At 47.8% G+C, this 19959-nt stretch overlaps 1 protein-coding gene across 1 annotated transcript in view; it reads left to right on the top strand.

Annotated features, from left to right (window-relative positions):
• The first annotated feature begins 586 nt into the window (after window positions 1-586).
• CCDC63 (coiled-coil domain containing 63) overlaps window positions 587-19959 on the top strand; it is a 30539-nt gene continuing 11166 nt past the window's right edge. Inside the window, exons 1-6 of the mRNA XM_032431607.1 lie at window positions 587-660; window positions 3310-3499; window positions 9342-9461; window positions 12847-13028; window positions 14084-14265; window positions 15966-16186. Of these exons, the coding sequence (XP_032287498.1) occupies window positions 602-660; window positions 3310-3499; window positions 9342-9461; window positions 12847-13028; window positions 14084-14265; window positions 15966-16186 (954 nt within the window). The 5' untranslated portion in view covers window positions 587-601. The remainder of the gene's footprint in view (window positions 661-3309; window positions 3500-9341; window positions 9462-12846; window positions 13029-14083; window positions 14266-15965; window positions 16187-19959) is intronic.

Genomic DNA, 19959 nt, shown 5'->3' with positions numbered 1-19959 from the left:
TCACACATTGTCTTCCTTTTGCCGCTGTGGACAGGACATTGCAGAGAGAGAGAAGAGCACTCACTGACTTTGACCTCCCTGGTGTCTGAGCATAGCGAAAGCACAATTCCTTCAAAATGCCGATGGTAGGTATTAGCTCCTGTGTGTGGAACGCTTACTGTGGGTCAGGCACTGTGCTAGCCGCTAGGCACATACTAGCTCATCTAATCCTGACAAATCTATATGCACCCATTTTAGAGATGAGAGACTGGAGGCTCAGAAATGTTAAGTGATTCACCCAAGGTCACACAGCGAGGCCGCCTTTCAGTATGCAATAATGAGGCCCAGCCTCCTCTCTACCCTGGCAACCCAGAGCAGGTTTTCCATGTAACAGATAAGCAGTTGACATCACCCAAGGGTGTTCTTCCACCTCTAGCCCTGCCCCCAGACACCTTCCTGTCCTCTCTGGTCACCTAACCCGTTGCTCAATGCCTCTCCCCATCTCACCCAGTCAAAGAAGCACAGGAGAAAAAGCTCCGAAACCATCCAGGAACTTTCGGAGAAGGTCAAAGAGCAGCTGGCTGAGGCTGAGCTTCGGAAGCTGAGGCAGCAGTTCAGGAAGATGGTGGAAAGTCGGAAGTCCTTTAACTTCCGCTCCCAGCAGAAGATCTCCAACCAGCAGTAAGCGATGGCCAGAGTTTTATACTGAGTGAACTTGGAGAAAACTTTGGATTTGGTTTCATGCGGTGTGCCTTCTCATGTGGCCTCTGAGCAGGGACCCGATTCTGAACCCAATCTGGGTATCTAGGTGGGATAGCTTCAGTAGCCGGGGGTATTTATTCGCAGAATCCAGGCTGTCACCAGGACTCCAAGGGGGAGCACCACACCAAGAGGCCCCCGTGGGAATCAATTCCAATCCCAAACTCCCAGGAAAGGGGGAATCTGATTGGCTTAGTTTGGGTCAGGTGTCTAATCCTGGTCCTGGTCCAGTCAGCTGTGGCCAGGGGGCGGGGACTGAGCCTTAGGATACAAAACGGCTCTTGAGTGTCACTCGCATGGTTCTAGCAACCCGGATGGGGGAGTTCTCAGAGGAGGGGAAATAACCAGGCTGTGGCTATCACAAAAGATGTTTCCTGCTATGCGTCCTTACGGAATCTGCAAGATCAAATATTTGAAATTTGGTTGTCCTAGAAATTATGATGTGGATAGCTTTTTTAGACAATAGAAAAGTGTTCCCTGGGGTTGAATAAACAAATATCCTTAGATTCCCTCCAAAGGAATGTAATTCCTTAGCTACCTCCATAACGTTTATACAGGCAGAAACTGCCCATTATTAGAAAGAAAATCTTACTGTTTGATGTTATGTGAAGTTCAGAGGATAGGGGAAGCGGGGCGGTTCAGAGTTTCTATGGATTTAACTCCGACAGTCCATACGGGATCTTCATGTGAATTAGAAAAAAGCACCCTTTCTCAAGACACTTTACTGCCATCTGTTGGAAACACTGTCATTACCTAGGGATTTTGTTCGAACAAGATGAAGCGTCTCCCAGGAAAGTATAGTAAGTCAAGAAATCAATGATTGCTTTTCAAGCAGACAGAGCTCCCTTGGACAGTGCAGTCCACAACCTGCACATCTGTGCCTGGCAGCCCTGATTCAGAGCCTACCCCTGGTGGGCATCAGGAAAAGCCTCCTTCCTGGTGGGTCTCTGACAGTTTTTCTCGAATCTTACCCTTCATCCTACTTTTACCCTAGTCCATTTGATCTGGTTTCACTGTGATGGACCTGAAGGGGAGGGGTGGAAAAGTGGAGATCTCAGATTCTTCAAGTGAAACACCTGTAAACAGGGGCCAGGACTGAGATGAGCTGAGTGAGTTGCCTAGCATGCAATATTTAAGGAGACACTTTTTCCTCAGTGCTTGTCCTGCACCTGTACCCCGAGAGTGAGGGCCTCCTTAAATTTGGGAGCACCTCACTCCCAGTCCCAGCCCAGCTGATGAGACAGACAAACCTTCCTTTTGCTTTTACTGAGTCCTCTGAACTCCCAACTCTGGTGGACTCTTGTGCTCTTTTTTTCTCTCCACCTTAACAAAGACCCCCTCCCAAGAGTGGCTTAAGAGGGGGAGAAAGGTCCCAGCTGCCAGATTTAGAAGACGAGTAGCTCTAGAATTAGGGGTACACCCCCACATGGGGCTATTTACATTTGTAGTTGATGAAAGAACATTAAAAATTCAGTTCTGCAGTTGCACTAGCCACATTTCAAGTGCTCCATAGTCTTGATGCCTGGTGGATGCTATCGGAGAGTAGACAGAGAACATTCCCATAACTACAGAAATTCTACTGGACATGGGCGCCTGGGGGGCTCAGTCGGTTAAGCGTCTGCCTTCGGCTCAGGTCATGATCCCAGGATCCTGGGATCTGGCCCTAAATTGGGCTCCCTGTTCAGCAGGGAGTCTCCTTCTCCTTCTCCCTCTGCGCTCTCTCTCTCCCTCACTCTCTCAAATAAATAAATAAGATCTTTTTTAAAAATGTGCATATGCGTGACTTGAGGATCTTGTCACAAAGCAGATTCTGATTCAATAGGTCCTGGGTTGGGGCCTGAGCTTCTGCATTTCTCCAAGCTGCCAAAGGATATGGAGTCTGCAGACTGCACTGCCCAGGGCGCTGGGTGCCCAGACTTTGCCAGAAACTCGGCCTCTGCGCCATTTCCCGTTGTTCAGTTGCCGTCTCCTGAGCCTTTTTTCTTTTCAAAAGCCCCGTTTGTCCACACTCCGACCCCTCTCCTCTCCAGAGTAGGGAGAGGGAGAGGGAGAGAGAGGAGACTCCTGTCAGCTGATTTAATAAATCATTAGCACCCTGCGTAGAGAAACTGGGCGAGGTTGGAGGTTACGGCGCATCTCTGTGTTGATGCGAAATTGAAAATGCCTGCCTGATGGGCTTGCTTCTCATTACCAGAGATAATTGGCTGTAAAGTCTGGAAAGAAAGTCAGCAAAATCAGACAGATGCCCGTGAACTGCTGGCAAAAGAGAGGACCTGCCCCCCGCTACCCCCCCCCCCGTCGCCCCCATCCCGTCTAGGTAATGGGTTTTGACAGGCACAGCTGCAAATTGTTCCCTAGGAAGAAAAGGCCCCCTAGCGAGGGGGCGGAGCCGTGGAGCTGCAGGCGCTCAGAGTTCTGGACCTGGACCAACCCCACCCCCGGCCCCGCCCCAGCCACCTGCCGGGGTGGGTGGTACCTCTCTGTGTCTCCTTGCCGCGCTAAGGAGCCTGGAGCGGCAGAGCAAGGCAAACTCGGCGGTTCAGGGTTAATCACGCGCTGCTTTCCCCACAGCAAGGAAATCAAGGCCCTGCAGGGAGAGCAGGAAGAGATCACTCTGCTTTTGGGTCTCATCAAGTCCTCGAAGAACTTGGATCTGAATGAGAAGAACTACATGGAGCTGTGTTTCCTGCTGCAGACCAAGGACGACTATGAGGCCCTGATTAAGTCAATGAAAGTGCTGTTGGCAGAACTGGATGAGAAGGTGTGGTCCTTCCCTTAGAGGGTTAACTGGAGCGCAGGGCAAGGGGAGGAGGCGGGGTGGAATGGGGGGGGAGGGGGTACCCATGATGCCTTAGGCCAGATCTGACACCCCATATTCTAAAGGTGACGGTGCTTACTCTGCCACCTTGTGACCCCTTACTCTCCCAGGCCATTCCTCCGCTGTGTTTCCCCAGCACCTCCCCACTCCACTTAGAGTAAATTCCCAAACCCTTACTGTGCCAGTCAGGAGAGGTTAGGTTATGTGGCAGTAACACCCCTGCTCACCACTCAGTGGTTTAAAACAATAAAGGTTTCTTCCCCATTCATGCTGTCTCTCATGGATTGGCTGTGGGCTCTTCTATCTTCTCCTCCTGAGACCAGGCTGATGGGGTATCCACCATCTTGAATATTGCCAGGTGTTGTGACAGAGACAAAGAGAGTTCTGGAAAGTCTCACACTGGCAGTTGAATGCTGCAGCCTGGATGTGGCACGTCACTTCTGTCCATGACCCAGAGGCTCAAAACTGTCTACCAAATCCATATATAGCCCAACTGCCCATCCCCAAAATAGTCAACTCTATCCATCCGCAAAAGTGTCTAGGAAGTGCGTGTATCCAGAAGGCAAAGAGCTAGAGACATTTGCTGAACAGTGTTAATGGTCCTATCCCTTCCCATGGCTTGAAAGGCCCTGCATGATCTAGCCCCTGCCTGCCCCTCTGTCCTCAACCCATGTCATTCCTTCCTCAACTCATCTCAGCCAGCTGCAGAAGACTTTTTTTTTTTTCAAATATGTGAAAACTGTTCTTACCTCATGTTCCCCTGATCTCTGCTTCTTGCCCTTTATGGCTCAGCCTAAATGTGACTTTCTCAGGGAGGCCTTTTCTATACCCTTTCTCCTGTTTAAAGTATATCCCCCTTGCATTAATTAATAATTGCCAAAACAAATAGTATGCTCAGTAAGGTACCTTTGAGAAGAGTTTTCTGAGGCTGTATTTACAAGGGTGTGAGCACAGAGTAGGAACATTGACGCACTGTAGGGTTAGCTGCAGTGGGCAGGGCAGACACTCTGGAACCTGAAGACAGAGAGCAAACCAGGGGGAATAGATACCCCAACCTCTGTCTTCTCACCCACGGGCCCCCAGTGCAAGGGAGTCATCATGGGATCCTGCCGGGTCAGCCTCTTGGGGCCCAGAGCAGGGTGGGTGGAACAGAGTGGAGAGTGAACCTCAGGGGGCAAACAAGATCTCAGCACACTCCCTTAACTCCTTTCATGACACCCCATGGCACTTCCCTCATAGCACCTCTGCTTGTGGTAATTATACTTTAACACAGGTGTCATCTGTCCATAGTCTGTCACCTCCAGGAGGGCAAGGACCATGTCTGTTTTGTTCCCCTCTCTACCCATCCTGTGCGTATCCCAGTGCCTGGCACATAGTAGGTCCTCAATAAATATTTACTGACTGAAAGAATCTGGAAATCTCATTCCATCTTTCCTCTGCTTCAAACCCTTCAGTAATTTCCTATTGTTCTGAGATGAGGGCCAAACTCCCCAGTGTGGTTTGTGGGCTCTGCTGCCTTGTGTCCCTCCTGCCCCTCCCACCTTCTCTCCTGCGCCCCCCTCCTCTGTTTTCAGTCCACACTGGCCACTTTCATGAACCCATAGTGCTGTCTCTCATTTGCACGCCTTTGCACCTGCTGTTCCCTCTGCCTGGATTGCCCTTCCCCGTCTTCTCTGCCTGGGGAGCTCCTATTCATCCTTCGGGTCTCAGCCCAAATGCTATTTCTGCTGGATGGTTGTCCCTTCATTTCCTCTCCAGATGCTCCTGCTGTCTGTGTCCAAAATACCTTACCTCTCCCTTTTCCCAGGACTAACTGTGCTTCGCAGCTCGTTTCCAGCCCTAGTGTTGAGGTCAGGGACCATCATACTGTCTTGGTTGCCTTCATACCCTTAGTTGTCTGGCACAGAGCAGGTGTTTGATAATCATTGATGAATGAATATATGAATGAATGAGAAAGGCAGTAACAGTGAAGAAAGTGGAAAATTGAAGAAAAAAATGGGGATGTGGGTCCTCAGAAACAGTAGGAAAAGGCAAGCTACTTTTTAAAAAGGATTTTATTTACTTATTTGTCAGAGAGAGAGAGAGAGAGAGAGCACAAGCAGGGGGAGTGGCGGGCAGAGGGAGAAGCAGACTCCCCGCGGAGCAAGGAGCCCAATGTGGGGTCGATCCCAGGACCCCGGGATGATGACCTGAGCTGAAGGCAGACGCTTAACGACTGAGCCACCCAGGCATCCCAGCTACTTTGGGATCCTCAAAAGAATATGGCACTCACTGCCCTGTACGGAAACCCTCTTTGCCCAGTTCCATCCCAGGGTGGGCAGGTCTCAGAATCCCCTGCGGCTGTGCCCACCACACAATGTCCAGAGCTGCTCCCTTGCAAGAGGTCACTGGAGGCAGGGACCTCACCGGGCCCAGCCTGGCCTCAAAAAGCAGATAAGCCTGTGCCTTTATGCTGAAGAGAGCACCTCACGTAGGCGATGCCCTCCTCCGTCTGCGCAGGCTTGGCTGTGTCTCCCGTCGGGCAGAGGCCTAATTACTCTCCGCGACACAAGAACAACGTCTGACACAAAGGTGCCAAAGGGAATAGGAGGCTGAATTTAATCACAGGAGCAACAGGGAAGTGCTGACACACACCTTCCTTCGTCAAGGAGCTGGAACCTGAGGTCTCTGGGTCAACTCAGGGGCGGGCACGAGGAAACGCTGCAGTCTAGAGAGGCTGCCTGCCCATAACACAGAAGAGGAGAACCGAGTAGAACAGGGATCTGACTTGACTTGATCCAAAGCCTGGCTGCTAATATCACTCACGCACAGCCTTCACGTGCCTTATGAGATCGTGTGAGACCCAGCGGTTCCCCTGATGCCTGATCATCTGAGCTGCCGTCTTGCTTGATGTACCAGTGAGAATAGATTGGGCTGCAGGTAAAGCAATTCTTGACTAGAAGTGGCTGGAAGAACAGAAGTTTGTTTTTCTCACATAGTAAGATGTCTATCTGGAAAAAGGTCCTCCCAGGGATTTTTTAGTAGCTCTGCAATGATAGGTTGGTCTTTTTCTCTCTGATCCTCTTGGTTGGCCCTCCCCTCATGGTCTCAAGATGGCTGCCAAAGCTTAGCTGGTGTAGCTTCTCACATCATCCCATTCAGTGATGTGAAGAAGGGATGAGGGGCTGATTCTTACATGATATCCGCTCTTATGGGGGAGAGACTTTTTCACAAAATCTCTCTAGCTGGTTTTCCTTCATTGGCTAGGGCTAGAGCATATATCTACTTCTAGGCCAATCACTGGCAAAGGGAAATGAAGAGACAGACTGTCTCTTCTTATGATGCTTTTTTAGGAAATGAAACTTTTTCTGGAAGCTTCTCTAGCAATCACACCTTCTGAATTCAGAGGCCCCAAGTGGTTAAGTCCAGCCCATCCCTGATGAATAAATCATAGGCAGAGGGGGTAAAGTCACCATGGTTGGTTTGGATCAGTCTTCTGGGGTGGGATGGGTGTTGGGGCGGTCAACCACCCACCATGTCCCCCACAGTTGTGGTTGTTGTCCCCTCTTCCAGCTACCTGGCTCTGGACCACTCTTTTGTCTTCTGCTTGGCATCTCTTGCTGCCTAAACCATCTTTCATCGGTCTACTGTGGTTCCTTCAAGACCTTAAAATATGGGTGTAGACCAAATTGGTGATCTTCAGGACAGATTAAGCCTGACAACATGAAGGCTTTGGCCTGTTCAGTGTTTAACATTTATTTTAATTAGTGTTAACATGTTTAAAATTGAGAGATTTCATGAAAAAAAAAGTGGATATCTGGCTTCTCTTCAAAAAAAGACTGAAAGATCTGGCAACATTGGGCCTGAATTTCCACAGGGCAACTGTACCTAAATAATGTTGTGGTGACACAAGAGCTGTTTACCCACTCTCTACTTCTTCCTCTCTAACAGACTCCTAAAGAGCTATGTTTCCCATCCTGCCTTGCAGCTAAGGGGGGACAATAAAATTTAAGGGGAAGTTTGTTGGGGGTATCTGGGAAAGTTTTGCTTTCTAGATTTAGGTTCCACCCTTTTACCCATATTGCTTCTTCTTCTTTCCTTCCTGGAACATGACTGTGAAGGCTGGTGCTGTGGCAGACATTTTTTGACCATCAGGGAAAGGCCAGGTGAATTATAGAGATCTTGTATTTATTTCCCTGAGTTACTGAACTTTAAGCCAGCAACGTTTATGGACAGAAAGATAAACCATAATTTGTTTAAGCCATGGGGCACCTGGGTGGCTCAGCCAGTTAAGCATCCGACTCTTATAGCTCAGGTCATGATCTCAGGGTTGTGAGACTGAACCCCTCAGAGGGCTCTGTGCTCAGCGGGGAGTCTGCTTAGGATTCTTTCTCCCTCTTCCCCTCCCCCCAACTCACGCATGCACTCTCTCTAAAATAAATAAATAAATCTTTAAAAAGCCACTGTTTAGTTGCACTTTCTATAATTTGTAGTTGCATCATATAAGCTGCTGCCCCTTAAGGCAGGGTGTGTGTCCTCTAGTTTCCTATACTCTCTACCATCCTGTAGTATCTTATAGTGCGTCCACTTTACTCTTTTATGTCACCTGCTTGGCCATAGTTTGCAAACTCTAGTATAGATTTTTCTCTCAATGTTCCATGGTCATAGCTGAGACTGTGCTGTATTAGACTTCCTGAAGGTTTGGGGATAAACAAAGGAAACTAAATCTCAGGGATGCTAACACAGGACCCCAGATGAGACTGCTCCCAGAATTCATCAGCCCAAGCTCAGCACAGGGGTGCCTTGCTCCCAGCTGGAAGCCAGCCTCCATGTAGCTGACACACTTTATATTTCATTACACCAAGCATTTAACCTGCCTCATGTGGAACTTCTCCATTCCAGAACAGGAGCTGGGCTTCAGACTGTGAATTCAAGCTACTACCTCCAGACAAACAGGGACATATCAAATTGCTTCAAATGACAGTGCCCCCACCCTTCACCCACCAGGGTTCCAAAACAAAGTCTCAGAGCTCAGTCTCAGCCCAAACCCTAAGAAGATAAGGTACTTCTGACACATTAGGACCTGGCACTCACCAGTCTTCACAGGCACTTGTCTTCAGGTAATAGTTCTCTAAACTTCTCTAGAACCTGCTAGGATTTAGCATGAGCCAGCTGCTTCTAGATGGGGCTAACTATTGGGCAGGTAAGCTGGATGGATATCTGCCTGGGTGTGGGCTGAAGCCATACGGCGGGTTGGTTATCACACTGTTGGCGGTGTGAGGAAATGACCTGATCCACTGGTACTTGTATGAAAAACTATAGAGTGAGTTCTCTGGAAAGGTGATGGTGGGTGTGTTTGGGTTTGGAGAACTTGGCCAGAGCTACCAGGGTAGGAAGAAACACCCAAATTCTTTCCTGCCAACCATGGCAAGAGTGTATTTCATTTATTTGAAGTCAGAATCAATTATCCTAAGTGCATGGTGTGTTAGGAATGCTTTTGGCCACAGGTGATGTGAAACCCAACCACAAGAAGCTTGGACCAAAAGGTGAGTGAAATTCACAAGCACAGGTAAAGCAAAACCTCTAAATTGCCTCATTTTACCCCAAACTGGCTAAGATTAAGTTGAGTTGAGCATGCATTCAAGAAAGAAATTAAAATTCTATTGATAGGAAAAGAAAGAACGTTGCAGTTTCTATTTTAGCACGCTTACGTTAGTGAACTGTAAAATTTGTACCCATACAGATGTTAATTTAACACAGCTGGGGGTTCTCTCGCTCTCTCCTTTTTTTTTTTTTTTTTTCCCAGATTGTTCAGATGGAAAAAAAAATTATAAACCAAAAACAGATCTTCACAAAGATACAGGAAGCCAATGACCCCCGGAAACTGCAGAAGCAGATCCACGTTCTGGAAGCCCGTTTGAATCTCGTACGTAAGGGGTTCTCTGCAGCTTTGCAAACAGCTCTGCCTTCTCTTGCTCAGAGTAGAGAATGATGTCTATGAAGCCTTTAGCAGAACCTACCCATCTTGTTCGTTGACTCAGGAGAAGGTGAACCAGTGGTGTTCACACAAGCCAGGCAGCCTTTTAGACTTACCACCCACCCTGCTCCACCCACTCTGTTCTGCCCACTCGGCCCATTGTTACCCAAGGTGCCTTTCTCCTTCTTGCTCTCTGCACTTTATGCACCATGCTCTTGCCCCACCCCCTCTATTCCAATCCCCCACCCCTCCTGGGATGCCTATTTTTAGTGCCTTGACTTAAAAACTCTTGCTCATTTTTAAGAAGCAGCTCAAATATCACCCTTCAGCAAGCAGAATTAGTGAGACCTTCTTCCCCCATTGCAATCTGCTCACGCCTCTATTAGACCTAGTGCTTTTTGGTTGTTGTTGATATTGTCTCTAGGAAATATTCAGCATAGACATGCATAAATTGATAAAGAGAGAAGTGGTGTTTCCTAATCACTTTCAATTTATAGTGACCTTTTGCATTAAGGAGGAGTCTCTAAATTACAAACTGACTTACACAAAAAAGAGAATGGGTTGGCCATAGAACTGGAAAATTCAGGGGCAAAAGTGGGGCCTTCAGGCATAGCTGGATCCAGGTGCTCCAAACATGTCTTGAGGATACTTTCTCTGTCCATCTCTCCTTTGGGTGGAAATGGCTTCATTCTTGGGCTGCCCCCAGTGTGAACAAACACCAGCAGAAAAGGACTATCTCTTTTCTAAGAGTTCAATCACAAGTCCCAGGGAGGGTTCCCATTGGGCCCTCTTGGGACAAGTGCCCATCCCTCAACCAATCACTGTGCTCAGAAGAATGGAATACATGGACTTGAGTCACATGACTACCCTTGGATTACTCCCCCCTCCCCCAAGTCAAGAGAGGGCAGCCCTATCCAACAATGCGGACTGAGAGCTGAGAAGAAGTGGTAAAAAGCAAAAGGAAAGGAAGAAAGAATGCTGAGCACGTACAAACACATTCCAGTCTGACTTGTGAAATTACAGTTCCCACAACATAAGCCAGGAGAGAGGGCAAGTGAATTGATTTGGAGGGAAGCCTGTCAGTGCCTCACTATACAAAGCTCTTAGCTTCCCCCAAACTCTGACCCCCAGGCTTTAACCAGGGATGGTTGAAGTTAATTGGATCTGATCTCTGTCTCCCCAGTAACCTGGAAGTGGACTGAAGGCAGGGCAGTGTCCTTAATATCCATGCACAGTGATTTGCACCCATGCCTCAGAAGGTCTAGGATGTGTGTTAAAATGCAGATTCCTGGTTTTGAGTCAGAATCTGTAATTCTCTTGATTCACTGGTTTTGAATCAGAACCTGTAAGGCTTAGACCCAGGCATCTGCACTATTAACAACCCCAGTGAAACTGAAGCTCCCTTGGTTAAGAATCATTAATGCCCAGCACAGTGTGAGGCTTGGAGTAGGTACTTGGCAAACATCTGTTGATTGAATGAATGAATGAATGAATGAACGCATGCATGATTTAATGATGACTTGTCTATAGAGGTCCACTTTTTTATAATAGATCTATTCAGAGTTTCTATTTCTTCCTGAGTCAATTAAGTAGTTTGTTTCTTTCTAGGAATTTGTCCATTTCATCTAAGTTATCCTAGTTTGTTGTTTTACAGTTGTTCTTAGTACATTGCCTTATAATTCTTTTTATTTCTGTAAGGTCTATAGTAATGTCCCCTCTTTCATTTCTGAGAGGAGTGCTGCTCCTTTACTTCTCAAACGGGTCCCCTTTTCCCTGACCAGGTCTGGCTGTGCCTTTTAGTAGATTAGGTAACCATCTTTAAAGGTTATTTCAGGGTCCCAGAATACCCCATGACCCTAAAGCCTCCTCCACTTACTCAGTGGGGCCTGAAAGTTCTCCCATTTTTATCCCACAATTAGAGGATGGGTAGCATGTCAACAGTCCTGGAGTAAAATTCACACTAAAGAGCAAATGACTGATAACCAATATCTTCTTAAGGGTAAGTGGAAGATACAGAAAGAATAAGAATGATTCTGTTCCTGGATTCCCTTCCCTTGTGGCCACTGACACATCCTACAGAGGAACCCAGGGCCAGGACTAGGGTGAGGCCAGTAAAGAGCCCAGGATGCAAAATTTAAGGAGGCACTCACTCTTAGGCTCATGGAAAGGCAGAGTTGACTCTGGGAGAGTGAGTACCTTCTTAAATTTTGCATCCTGGTGGTCTCCCTTGCCTTCCCCCTTCTCAGCCTTGCAGAAACCTAAAGTTTCTCAGAACATGTTTTAAAAACCTCTGATCAAATCTACTTTATATCCGTTGGGAATATTTTCTGTCATTGTTTCTTTTCAGTGTCTATGGGAGCACTTTGCATAAAAAACTTTTTTTATTAAGGTAAATTTATTAAGATGTGCAGAAAGGTGGAGGGAATAAAATAATGAACACCCACATACCTATCACTTAGATTTAATAATTGGTAACATTTTACTATATTTGTTTCACCCTTCTTTCCCCTGAAGTATTTTAAGGTAAATTACAGACATCTGGCTATTTCACCCCTAAATTCTATTTGCATCTCTAAAAATCAAACATTTTCTTTCATAGCCACCGAATCATACCACACCTTACAAAATTAATACTATTTCCTTAATATTGCCCACATTAAAATTTCTCTGGCTGGCCCCAAAGTGTCTTTTTAAAGTTGGAGCCAATCAAGTTTCTACCTGATTGTTAGGTCTCTTAAATTTCTTTAGTCGACAGCAGTGGTTCTCAAGCAGAGATGATTTTGCCCCCAAAGGGACATTGTCTCCAAAAAGAGACATTTTTGGTTGTCACAGCTGGGTCGGGGGCTGTGCTGCTGGCATTCAGTAGGTAGAAAGCAGGGATTGCTTCTTTAACACCCCAAAGCACAGGATAACTCCCCACCGCAAAGAATCATCCAGCCCCAGAACAGTGCTCTACAACTTTTCCCGGCCATCAACCTGTTGAAGAGTCTGGGTCAGCTGTGATACAGAAAGTTCTACCTTCTGGATTTGCCTGATTGTTTCCTTATGGTGTCATTTACCTTTTCCTCTCTCCCCTGCCATTGCTAAAAACCGACAGTTAGGTATAAAAGAGCTTGAGACATTTAAAATCCAGGGGCTGGCGGGGAAGGAACCTTGCACAAGACCACTTAGCTATTTGGTGGCCAACTCAAGCCTCTCACCCAGCGCCTCAGCCGCTGTGCTGTGGACCTGCGGCTGGAGGTGGGAGGGACCTTCCCACCTTCTGGCTGCCTTCTGGAAGCCTGTCTCGTGCCCCAGGAGTGAGCTCAGTTTTGAAGCACAGCCCTGCCCACAGGTCACCGTGCACTTCGACAAGATGCTGACCACCAATGCTAAGCTCCGGAAGGAGATTGAGGACCTGCGGTACGAGAAGGCTGCTTACGACAATGTGTACGAACAGCTCCAGCGCCGCTTGTTGATGCAGAAGAAAACCATGAATGTGGCCATCGAGCAGTCTGCCCAGGCCTATGAGCAGAGGTGGGCTGGGCGGAGACCCTAGGGGCAGAGACATCTCTTGGCCCCCTGCTGAGCACCTCTGCCCCTGGGCTTACGTCTAGAGGGATCTTAAATCATCATCATCACTCTGAGCACTGACTGTGTGCCCAGCATGATGCTAGGTGCTCTGACTATTATTTCAACCCTCACAACTGCCCCAGGGGTTATATCCCTATTTTATTACAGACCGGGATACGAAGGCTTAGAGCTGCCGAAATACTCAACCTGAGAGCTAGGTAAACGGTGGATGTGGTAGGGCTGAGATTCAAACCGCTCTGCTGTGCCGTCTCCTCTGGGCGCCCCTGCCTCTAGTCCTGGGGTCTCTCAGTCTGGGTTATCTCCTGGCCTCATACTCGTAGGGGCAAGAGGCATATAGTTGGGCTGTGAAGAGCATAGGTTTTGGAGTTGAAGAGATCGGGGTTTGAATCCTGGCTCCATCACTACTCTATTATTATAGGACCGCTTTGGGGGTTAGTGAGGATTAAATAGTATATGTATATAAGGACTGGCTGGGCCACAGTAATTGACAAGTGCTGATAATGATGAGGTGGTGGTGGTGATGGTTGTGGTGGTCATGGTGGTCATGGTGGTGGTGGAGGTGATGATGGTGGTGATGGTAGTGATGGTCATGGTGGTGATGGTAGTGATGGTCATGGTGGTGGTGGAGGTGATGATGGTGGTGGAGGTGCTGGTCATGGTGGTGGTGGAGGTGATGGTGGTGGTGGCAGCAGTGGTGGTTGTGGTGATGGTCGTGGTGGTGGTGATGGTCGTGGTGATGGCGATGGTGGTGATAACGATGGTGGTCGTGGCAGTGGTCATGGTGGTGGCGATGATGATGATAGAATGATCTGTTCCTGGGGATGGTCTAGAGCTGGCAGCTCTTGTCATTCAGGTAAGGAGGGCTGTTCATCCGCTCCAGAGCCTCCATGCATAAGAAAAGTGATGGTCACTGGCAGCAAGTCCCTCTGGTCTGGCAGGGAGAGGGGAGGGGGAGAGGGGAGCCTCTGTGCACTCAGACCCTGCACCGCCTCGCTCAGGCTGGAAGCCACGGCTCGCATGGCCGCCATGAAGGACCGCCAGCAGAAGGACATTTCTCAGTACAACCTGGAGATCCGAGAGCTGGAGCGTGTCTATGCCCACGAGACCAAGCTCAAGTCCTTCTTGCTTATCAAACTGAATGACCGTCTGGAGTTCGAGGAGCAGGCCAAAAAGGAAGAAGGTACGCTCTCCAGGCATTCTTTCTGGCTCCCTCTCAATTGAGGGGGCCCAAGGCCTTCTGGAGTAGGGTTGCCAAATTTAGCGAGTAACATTACAAGATGTCTAGTTAAATTTAAATTTTAGATAAACAGCGAATAAATTTTTAAAATGAAATAAAAAGTTATTTGTTGGTTATCGGCAATTAGGACACGATGATACTTGAAAAAAATACACGGTTCGTCTGAAATTCAAATTTAACTGGGCGTCCTGTATTTTATCTGCCAATCCTAACCCATAGGCTGCATCCTTACTCTGAGGCTCCTCTTCCATTGTTTGGGGGAGGAGACTTGGGTGTCGGGTCCCCAGGACTACCCCCCAGGTTTGGTGATCCGCTGGGAGGATTCATAAGATTCAGCATGTAGTGACATGCATGACTAGGCAGTCGGGACACAAAGCACACGCAAGCAAAGAGGAAAGGCACATGGGGGCACAGTCTGGAGGAAACCAGGCACAAGCTTCCAGAATCTTCTCCCAGGGCAGTCACACAGGACATGCTTAATTCCCCTAGCATCTCCCTGTGATATGTATGAAGAGGTGTCTACTAGGGGAGCTCATTAGAGCCTCAGTGCCCAAGATCTCACTGGGCGCTGGTCACATAGGGGTCCTCTCCCTGGCGTACCCCAATTCCAGCCTTCTGGAAGGAAAGCAGGTGTTCAGCATGAACCACACACATACCATCTCTATGGCCTAGGCACAGTGAGGCGCCCCTAGCGTTTAGGGAAAGTCTGATATCCGTGTAGGGAACTGTTTACCATCTAAGTGTCCAGGTACGGCCACGCGCCAACCTTGCAAGAAGAGCCTTTTCTGTGGAGAACAGTCTCAGGGCTGTTATTTTTACTCTCCCCTGAACAGACTGAAAAATCTGAGCTCTTTGGAGGAAACCACCACCACCTCCCCCCAAACACACACACCGGGTGACTGCATTTGTGCTTTGGGCTTTTGGCACATCCCATCTCCTCCTGCCTTTTCATTTGGGACTGTGGTGTTGCAAAAAGTGTGTTTCTGAGAAACCCCACCTCTCACTCTCTAAATAACAACAGGTAAAGGAGTCACATGGCCAGATGTGCCTAGGAAGATCTAAAAAGATCTTTGTGATGGCCATTTGGAGGTTAAATCAGAGACAAGACTGAGTTCAGGAAATGTGGGGCTGTGGCAGGCATCATGTGGGAGAGAACAAAGCTTGGAGAACTTTCTTGGTTCAAATTCCTTGAATTTGCCAAGGTCTGAGCCTGCCACCAGGTTCCCTTGAGCTTCACCCCGCTCAAATGTCACCTCGTTCGAGAGGCCTTCCCTGGCCACGCAGCTCCCCCATCACAGCATCTGATGCTGCTCCTCTGTGACCTGAGCCACAGTGTGGTGATGTACTTCTTCTGTTTACGCGGGTATCTCCTTTTCTTTCCTCTTTTTGTCTGATTCCTCCACTAAACGCTCCACGGGGCAGGGATTTGTGTCTGCAGAGCCCAGCACAGCGTCTGGCACCTAGTAGATGCTCGATTAAATATCTGTGAGGCGACTAAGGAGTAATGCGTTTGCCCCCACTCCTGGAAAAGTCTAGCCTCCTCCCCAGGGCACAGTGACAATATTATGGAGCATGTCTCCCTGCCTGGCACTGCTCTGAGCAGCTTCCTTTCAGATTCACGGTTGCCGGCTTTTCCTTCCTAGCTCTCAAGGCAAAGAAGCACAGGAAGAAAGGCAAGGGTGAGAGTTTCGAGAGCTATGAGGTGGCCCACCTCCGGCTGCTGAAGCTGACCAAGGATGGGAACCTGAATCAGCTCATCGAGGACTTTCTGGCCAAGGAGGAGAAGAACTTCGCTCGGTTCACGTATGTCACAGAGCTCAACAATGACATGGAGACAATGCACAAGAAGACCCAGAGAATCCAGGTGGGGGCGGCTCTTCTTTCCTATAGGCCTGGGAGGCGCACACCCTCACCGCAGCCTTTCTCAAAGCGGGTTCCTCAAAGCACACCTTGAGATGCCCTGTAAAGAGGGCCTCGAGGTCTAATCGGTTTGGGAAACACTATATTTCTTCAGGGATCCCCCCTTCATTTTAACCTTTCTGAAATTGGTATTTGTCTTCCAATTGACACAAACATGTAATGTGGTCCTGCCCCCACACCCCCAATAGTGACATTTATAATCCGTGGCATGTTCTATAATCCAGGGTTCAGTAAACTAGCCATGGCCAGATACAGCCTGTGGTTGGTTTTTGTATAGGCCATGAGCTAAGAATGGTTTTTATACGTTTAAAGGGTTAAAAGAAAAAAAAAAAAAGAGGATATACACAAGAGAGATCATATGTGGCCTGCAATGCCTAAAATATCTATCTGGCCCTTTGCCTTAAGAGCTTGCTGACTCCTGTGAATCAACAGCTTCACAGAATTGAGGAGAGATGGTCAATCCACCTTGAAGAGAATTGATGTACTTGAGCATCATAAAGGCTCTGACAAGTCCTGCAGTGAAGAAACCTATTTACCTTTGTTGAGTCCATAATTTCCCAAACTTAATTGGCTCCTTGGGCTACTTACTCCCCAGAACACACATAAACAGCCTGTGGAACTGTCTGCATAGCATAGAATCTAACTCCTTAGTGTGACACTCAGGCCCCTTCAAAACTTGGCTTCAATCTGCCTTGGCAGGTTCACCTCCCCTCATGACCCCAAAGGCGCCCTCCACAGCTGCCAGTCTCAGCTGTCCTCTGAGGCTTTCCTTGTGTCCCCACCTCCTGCTTTTCTTCTGATGAAATACTGCTCATTAGTCCTGACCCTGCACAAATGTCACCACCACTGGGAATTCATTACTCCTCCCTTGGAGGTCCCTGTGCTGTTTGTATGATGAAGGGAGCCACTTCCTCTTGCAGCGTCACTGTTTTCTGAATACGGAGCAGGTGCATTGGCCATGTGCAAATAGCTAGTAGCCCGAATACAGGTGCAAACATTTTAATTTACTAGTTGTGAGTTAATTTTTATGAGGATTAGGACAAATATAGTTTGCAAACTAGTGATTTAATCACTTAGGGTGATAAGTAATAATAACAGTAAACAAATACTGATAAACATAATAAAATGAACACAATCTGGCTGATTGAAAGAAAACTATTAATAGACAATAATAGAGTGATAGGTAATAATCATACAGGTGACACGCGAACATGATAGGAATGAAGGTGGTGGTATCAGGGTGGTCATGGGAAGCAGATGGCGTGCCCCAACTGGGTAAATAGAGGTGGGTTTTTTAAAAAGGGGCTATTTACAAAGGTTTAAGGAAATTACAAGGGGAAAATGCAGGACCAGCGAGAGAGGGCTCCAGAATAGGTGAGAGGAAGGAGCTGTTTCTGGAATCAGGAATGAGGTGTGTGGAGGAGGGTGTCTCTGTGTCTCTCCTGGAGGGATTGTGGCCAAGCTAGTGACCTGCCAAGTTCGGTGGGTGAGGAGGGCAAGTACCCCCAACCTCTTTCCACCCACTAATCTCCAGCTGGTGCCTCCCTTGGGTGCAACCCAAACCAGGGGACAAGGGAGCCCAGAGCCGTAGCCCCTGGGGTTTGCGGCAGAGGGTGGGGAAGAGAGGCAGGTGGATTTGGGGAGAAATGGAGTATGTCCAGCTCGGTGTGTGTAGAGGAGGTGGGGGGTGGGGGGAGAGATGAGCTTGAACAGCCCTCTGTCTCCCTTCTGGAAGGTGATCTTCCAGGGGACAGTCACAATTGTGTATTCCCTCTGCTTTCCTGATGCCCAGGATGGCCCTGCACACAGTGGGAGGCACAAGGAAATGGCTCCAAAACAATAATTGACTTTGACCTTGCCATTCACCATGAGGATGGTGTCCTTCTCTCCTTCAGCCACACAGACTGTCTCTGTCAGGACCAGTGTGTCAGGACAGATGGCCACTCCTGCCCTGTCTGGCCTCATTCTCCACATCTGTAGAATGACCTACTTGGACTAGAGCAGGACCTTCCCAACTTTTGTAAAAAAAAAAAAAAATAATAATAATAAAATAAAATAAAGCTACAGAACATTTTCATTTAAAGCCAGGTTGTGAGGAAACACGGTAGAGAAAACAGGTAAAATGGAGCAGTTTTGGATGAGCGGGCTGGGGTGTGGGAGCGGTGGCTAGAGGGGTTGCCTGGACCCTTACCTTCTTGTCTTCTTGTGGCACCTCTGCGCAAACTAGGGTTCAGGTAAGAAAAATATATAAATCCAAAACAATTAGGATTCTAACAACTGACTTCACCCCTTCCGGAGAGAGCGCCGGGGTCAGAGGTCGTAACTGGTTGAATCCTGCTCTCATTGTTCTTTTGCTTGGTCTCCCCTTCCCCCCCAATTTAAAAATTATTAGTTGCCAACATTTAAAAATCAGGATATTCCACATGAAAACCTGGATTTCTGGTTTCTCTTGGAAAATCCGATCTGACGACTCTGGCCCCGCAGCCTCCACTCTAAGCTGAAGGCCCCTGGCTCACATCCACCCGCACCAGCTGGGTCCGATGCTCTTGTGTCCCAGGCCCGCTGGGCCCTGCAAGCCTTTGGAGCTTCTGCCTCCGGTGTAGGCGCTTCGCCACTGCCCTCAGGTGGCCATCTTCAGTATTGCATGGAAAATCTTTGGACGCGGAGATCTGAAGGATGGAAGGATGGGTGGTCCATTCAGGACCTGGGAATTGGGCAAGTCATTTTCTAGCAGACAGCACCTTCCTAGTCCCAGGGGGATGACAGTGACAGACCATAGCAGAAGGATGTGAGGATGCTAGTCAGAAACTGACCCAATCAAGAAATGGTTACTAAACAAAATTGACCTTGATCTTTCCCATTTACCATGATGGTCTCCTCTCTCTAGGCTACACAGCCTATGTCTGGCCTTAGCATGAGTGTATCTGATGAAGGATAGGCAAGCCCATGATCACCCTGGGCTTCAGGCTCTCCTTTAGCAGAATGATGTTCAGACCAGAACAGTAGCTTCTGAGCTTTTCTTTGAAGTTATAGAACTGTGTCTTTTGGGACTTAATACAGCTGCAAATGCCTGCTGAATAATTCCTGAAAACACTCGTTTCTAGTGAAAATGCTTATATTTTAAAAATCTCATAAGAGAAGGATATGCTCATTATAGAAAATTTGGAAACTACTTAAGGATTGAATTTTTTGAATCACCCATTTTCCCATTCCCTAGGGATAGTCATTGTTGGTATTTTGATCTATTTCCTTCTGACTTCTTTTTTTTGGGGGGGTGTGATGCTTTTAAAACTTCACATAGTGATTATCCTATAGTATATAGAGAGTTACATATTCTTTTTCTTAAGATTTTATTTATTTGAGAGAGAGAGAGAGTGAGAGAGAAAAGCAGGCTCCCCTCTGGGCAGGGAGCCTGATGCAGGGCTCAATCCCAGGGTCCTGGGATCATGACCTGAGCTGAAGGCAGATGCTTAACCGACTGAGCCACCCAGGCACCCCAAGAGTTACATGTTCTGATTGCAAAAAATGTTCTTTTGGTTTTGTTTATCCAGCAAGTATTTATTGAGCACCTACTATGTGCCAGGCACTATTCTAGACACTGATTATGGCACAGTGAACAAAATGACAAAAAGTTCTGCCTGCTTGGAGCTTCTATTCTGGCAGAGGGAAACAATAAACAATAAGCCTAATAAATACATAAATTATAGAGTATATTAA

The sequence above is a fragment of the Phoca vitulina genome, unplaced genomic scaffold (assembly GCF_004348235.1).
Source record: "Phoca vitulina isolate PV1807 unplaced genomic scaffold, GSC_HSeal_1.0 scaffold46, whole genome shotgun sequence".
Classification (NCBI taxonomy): domain Eukaryota; kingdom Metazoa; phylum Chordata; class Mammalia; order Carnivora; family Phocidae; genus Phoca; species Phoca vitulina.
This window is presented reverse-complemented; position numbering and strand designations above follow the sequence as displayed.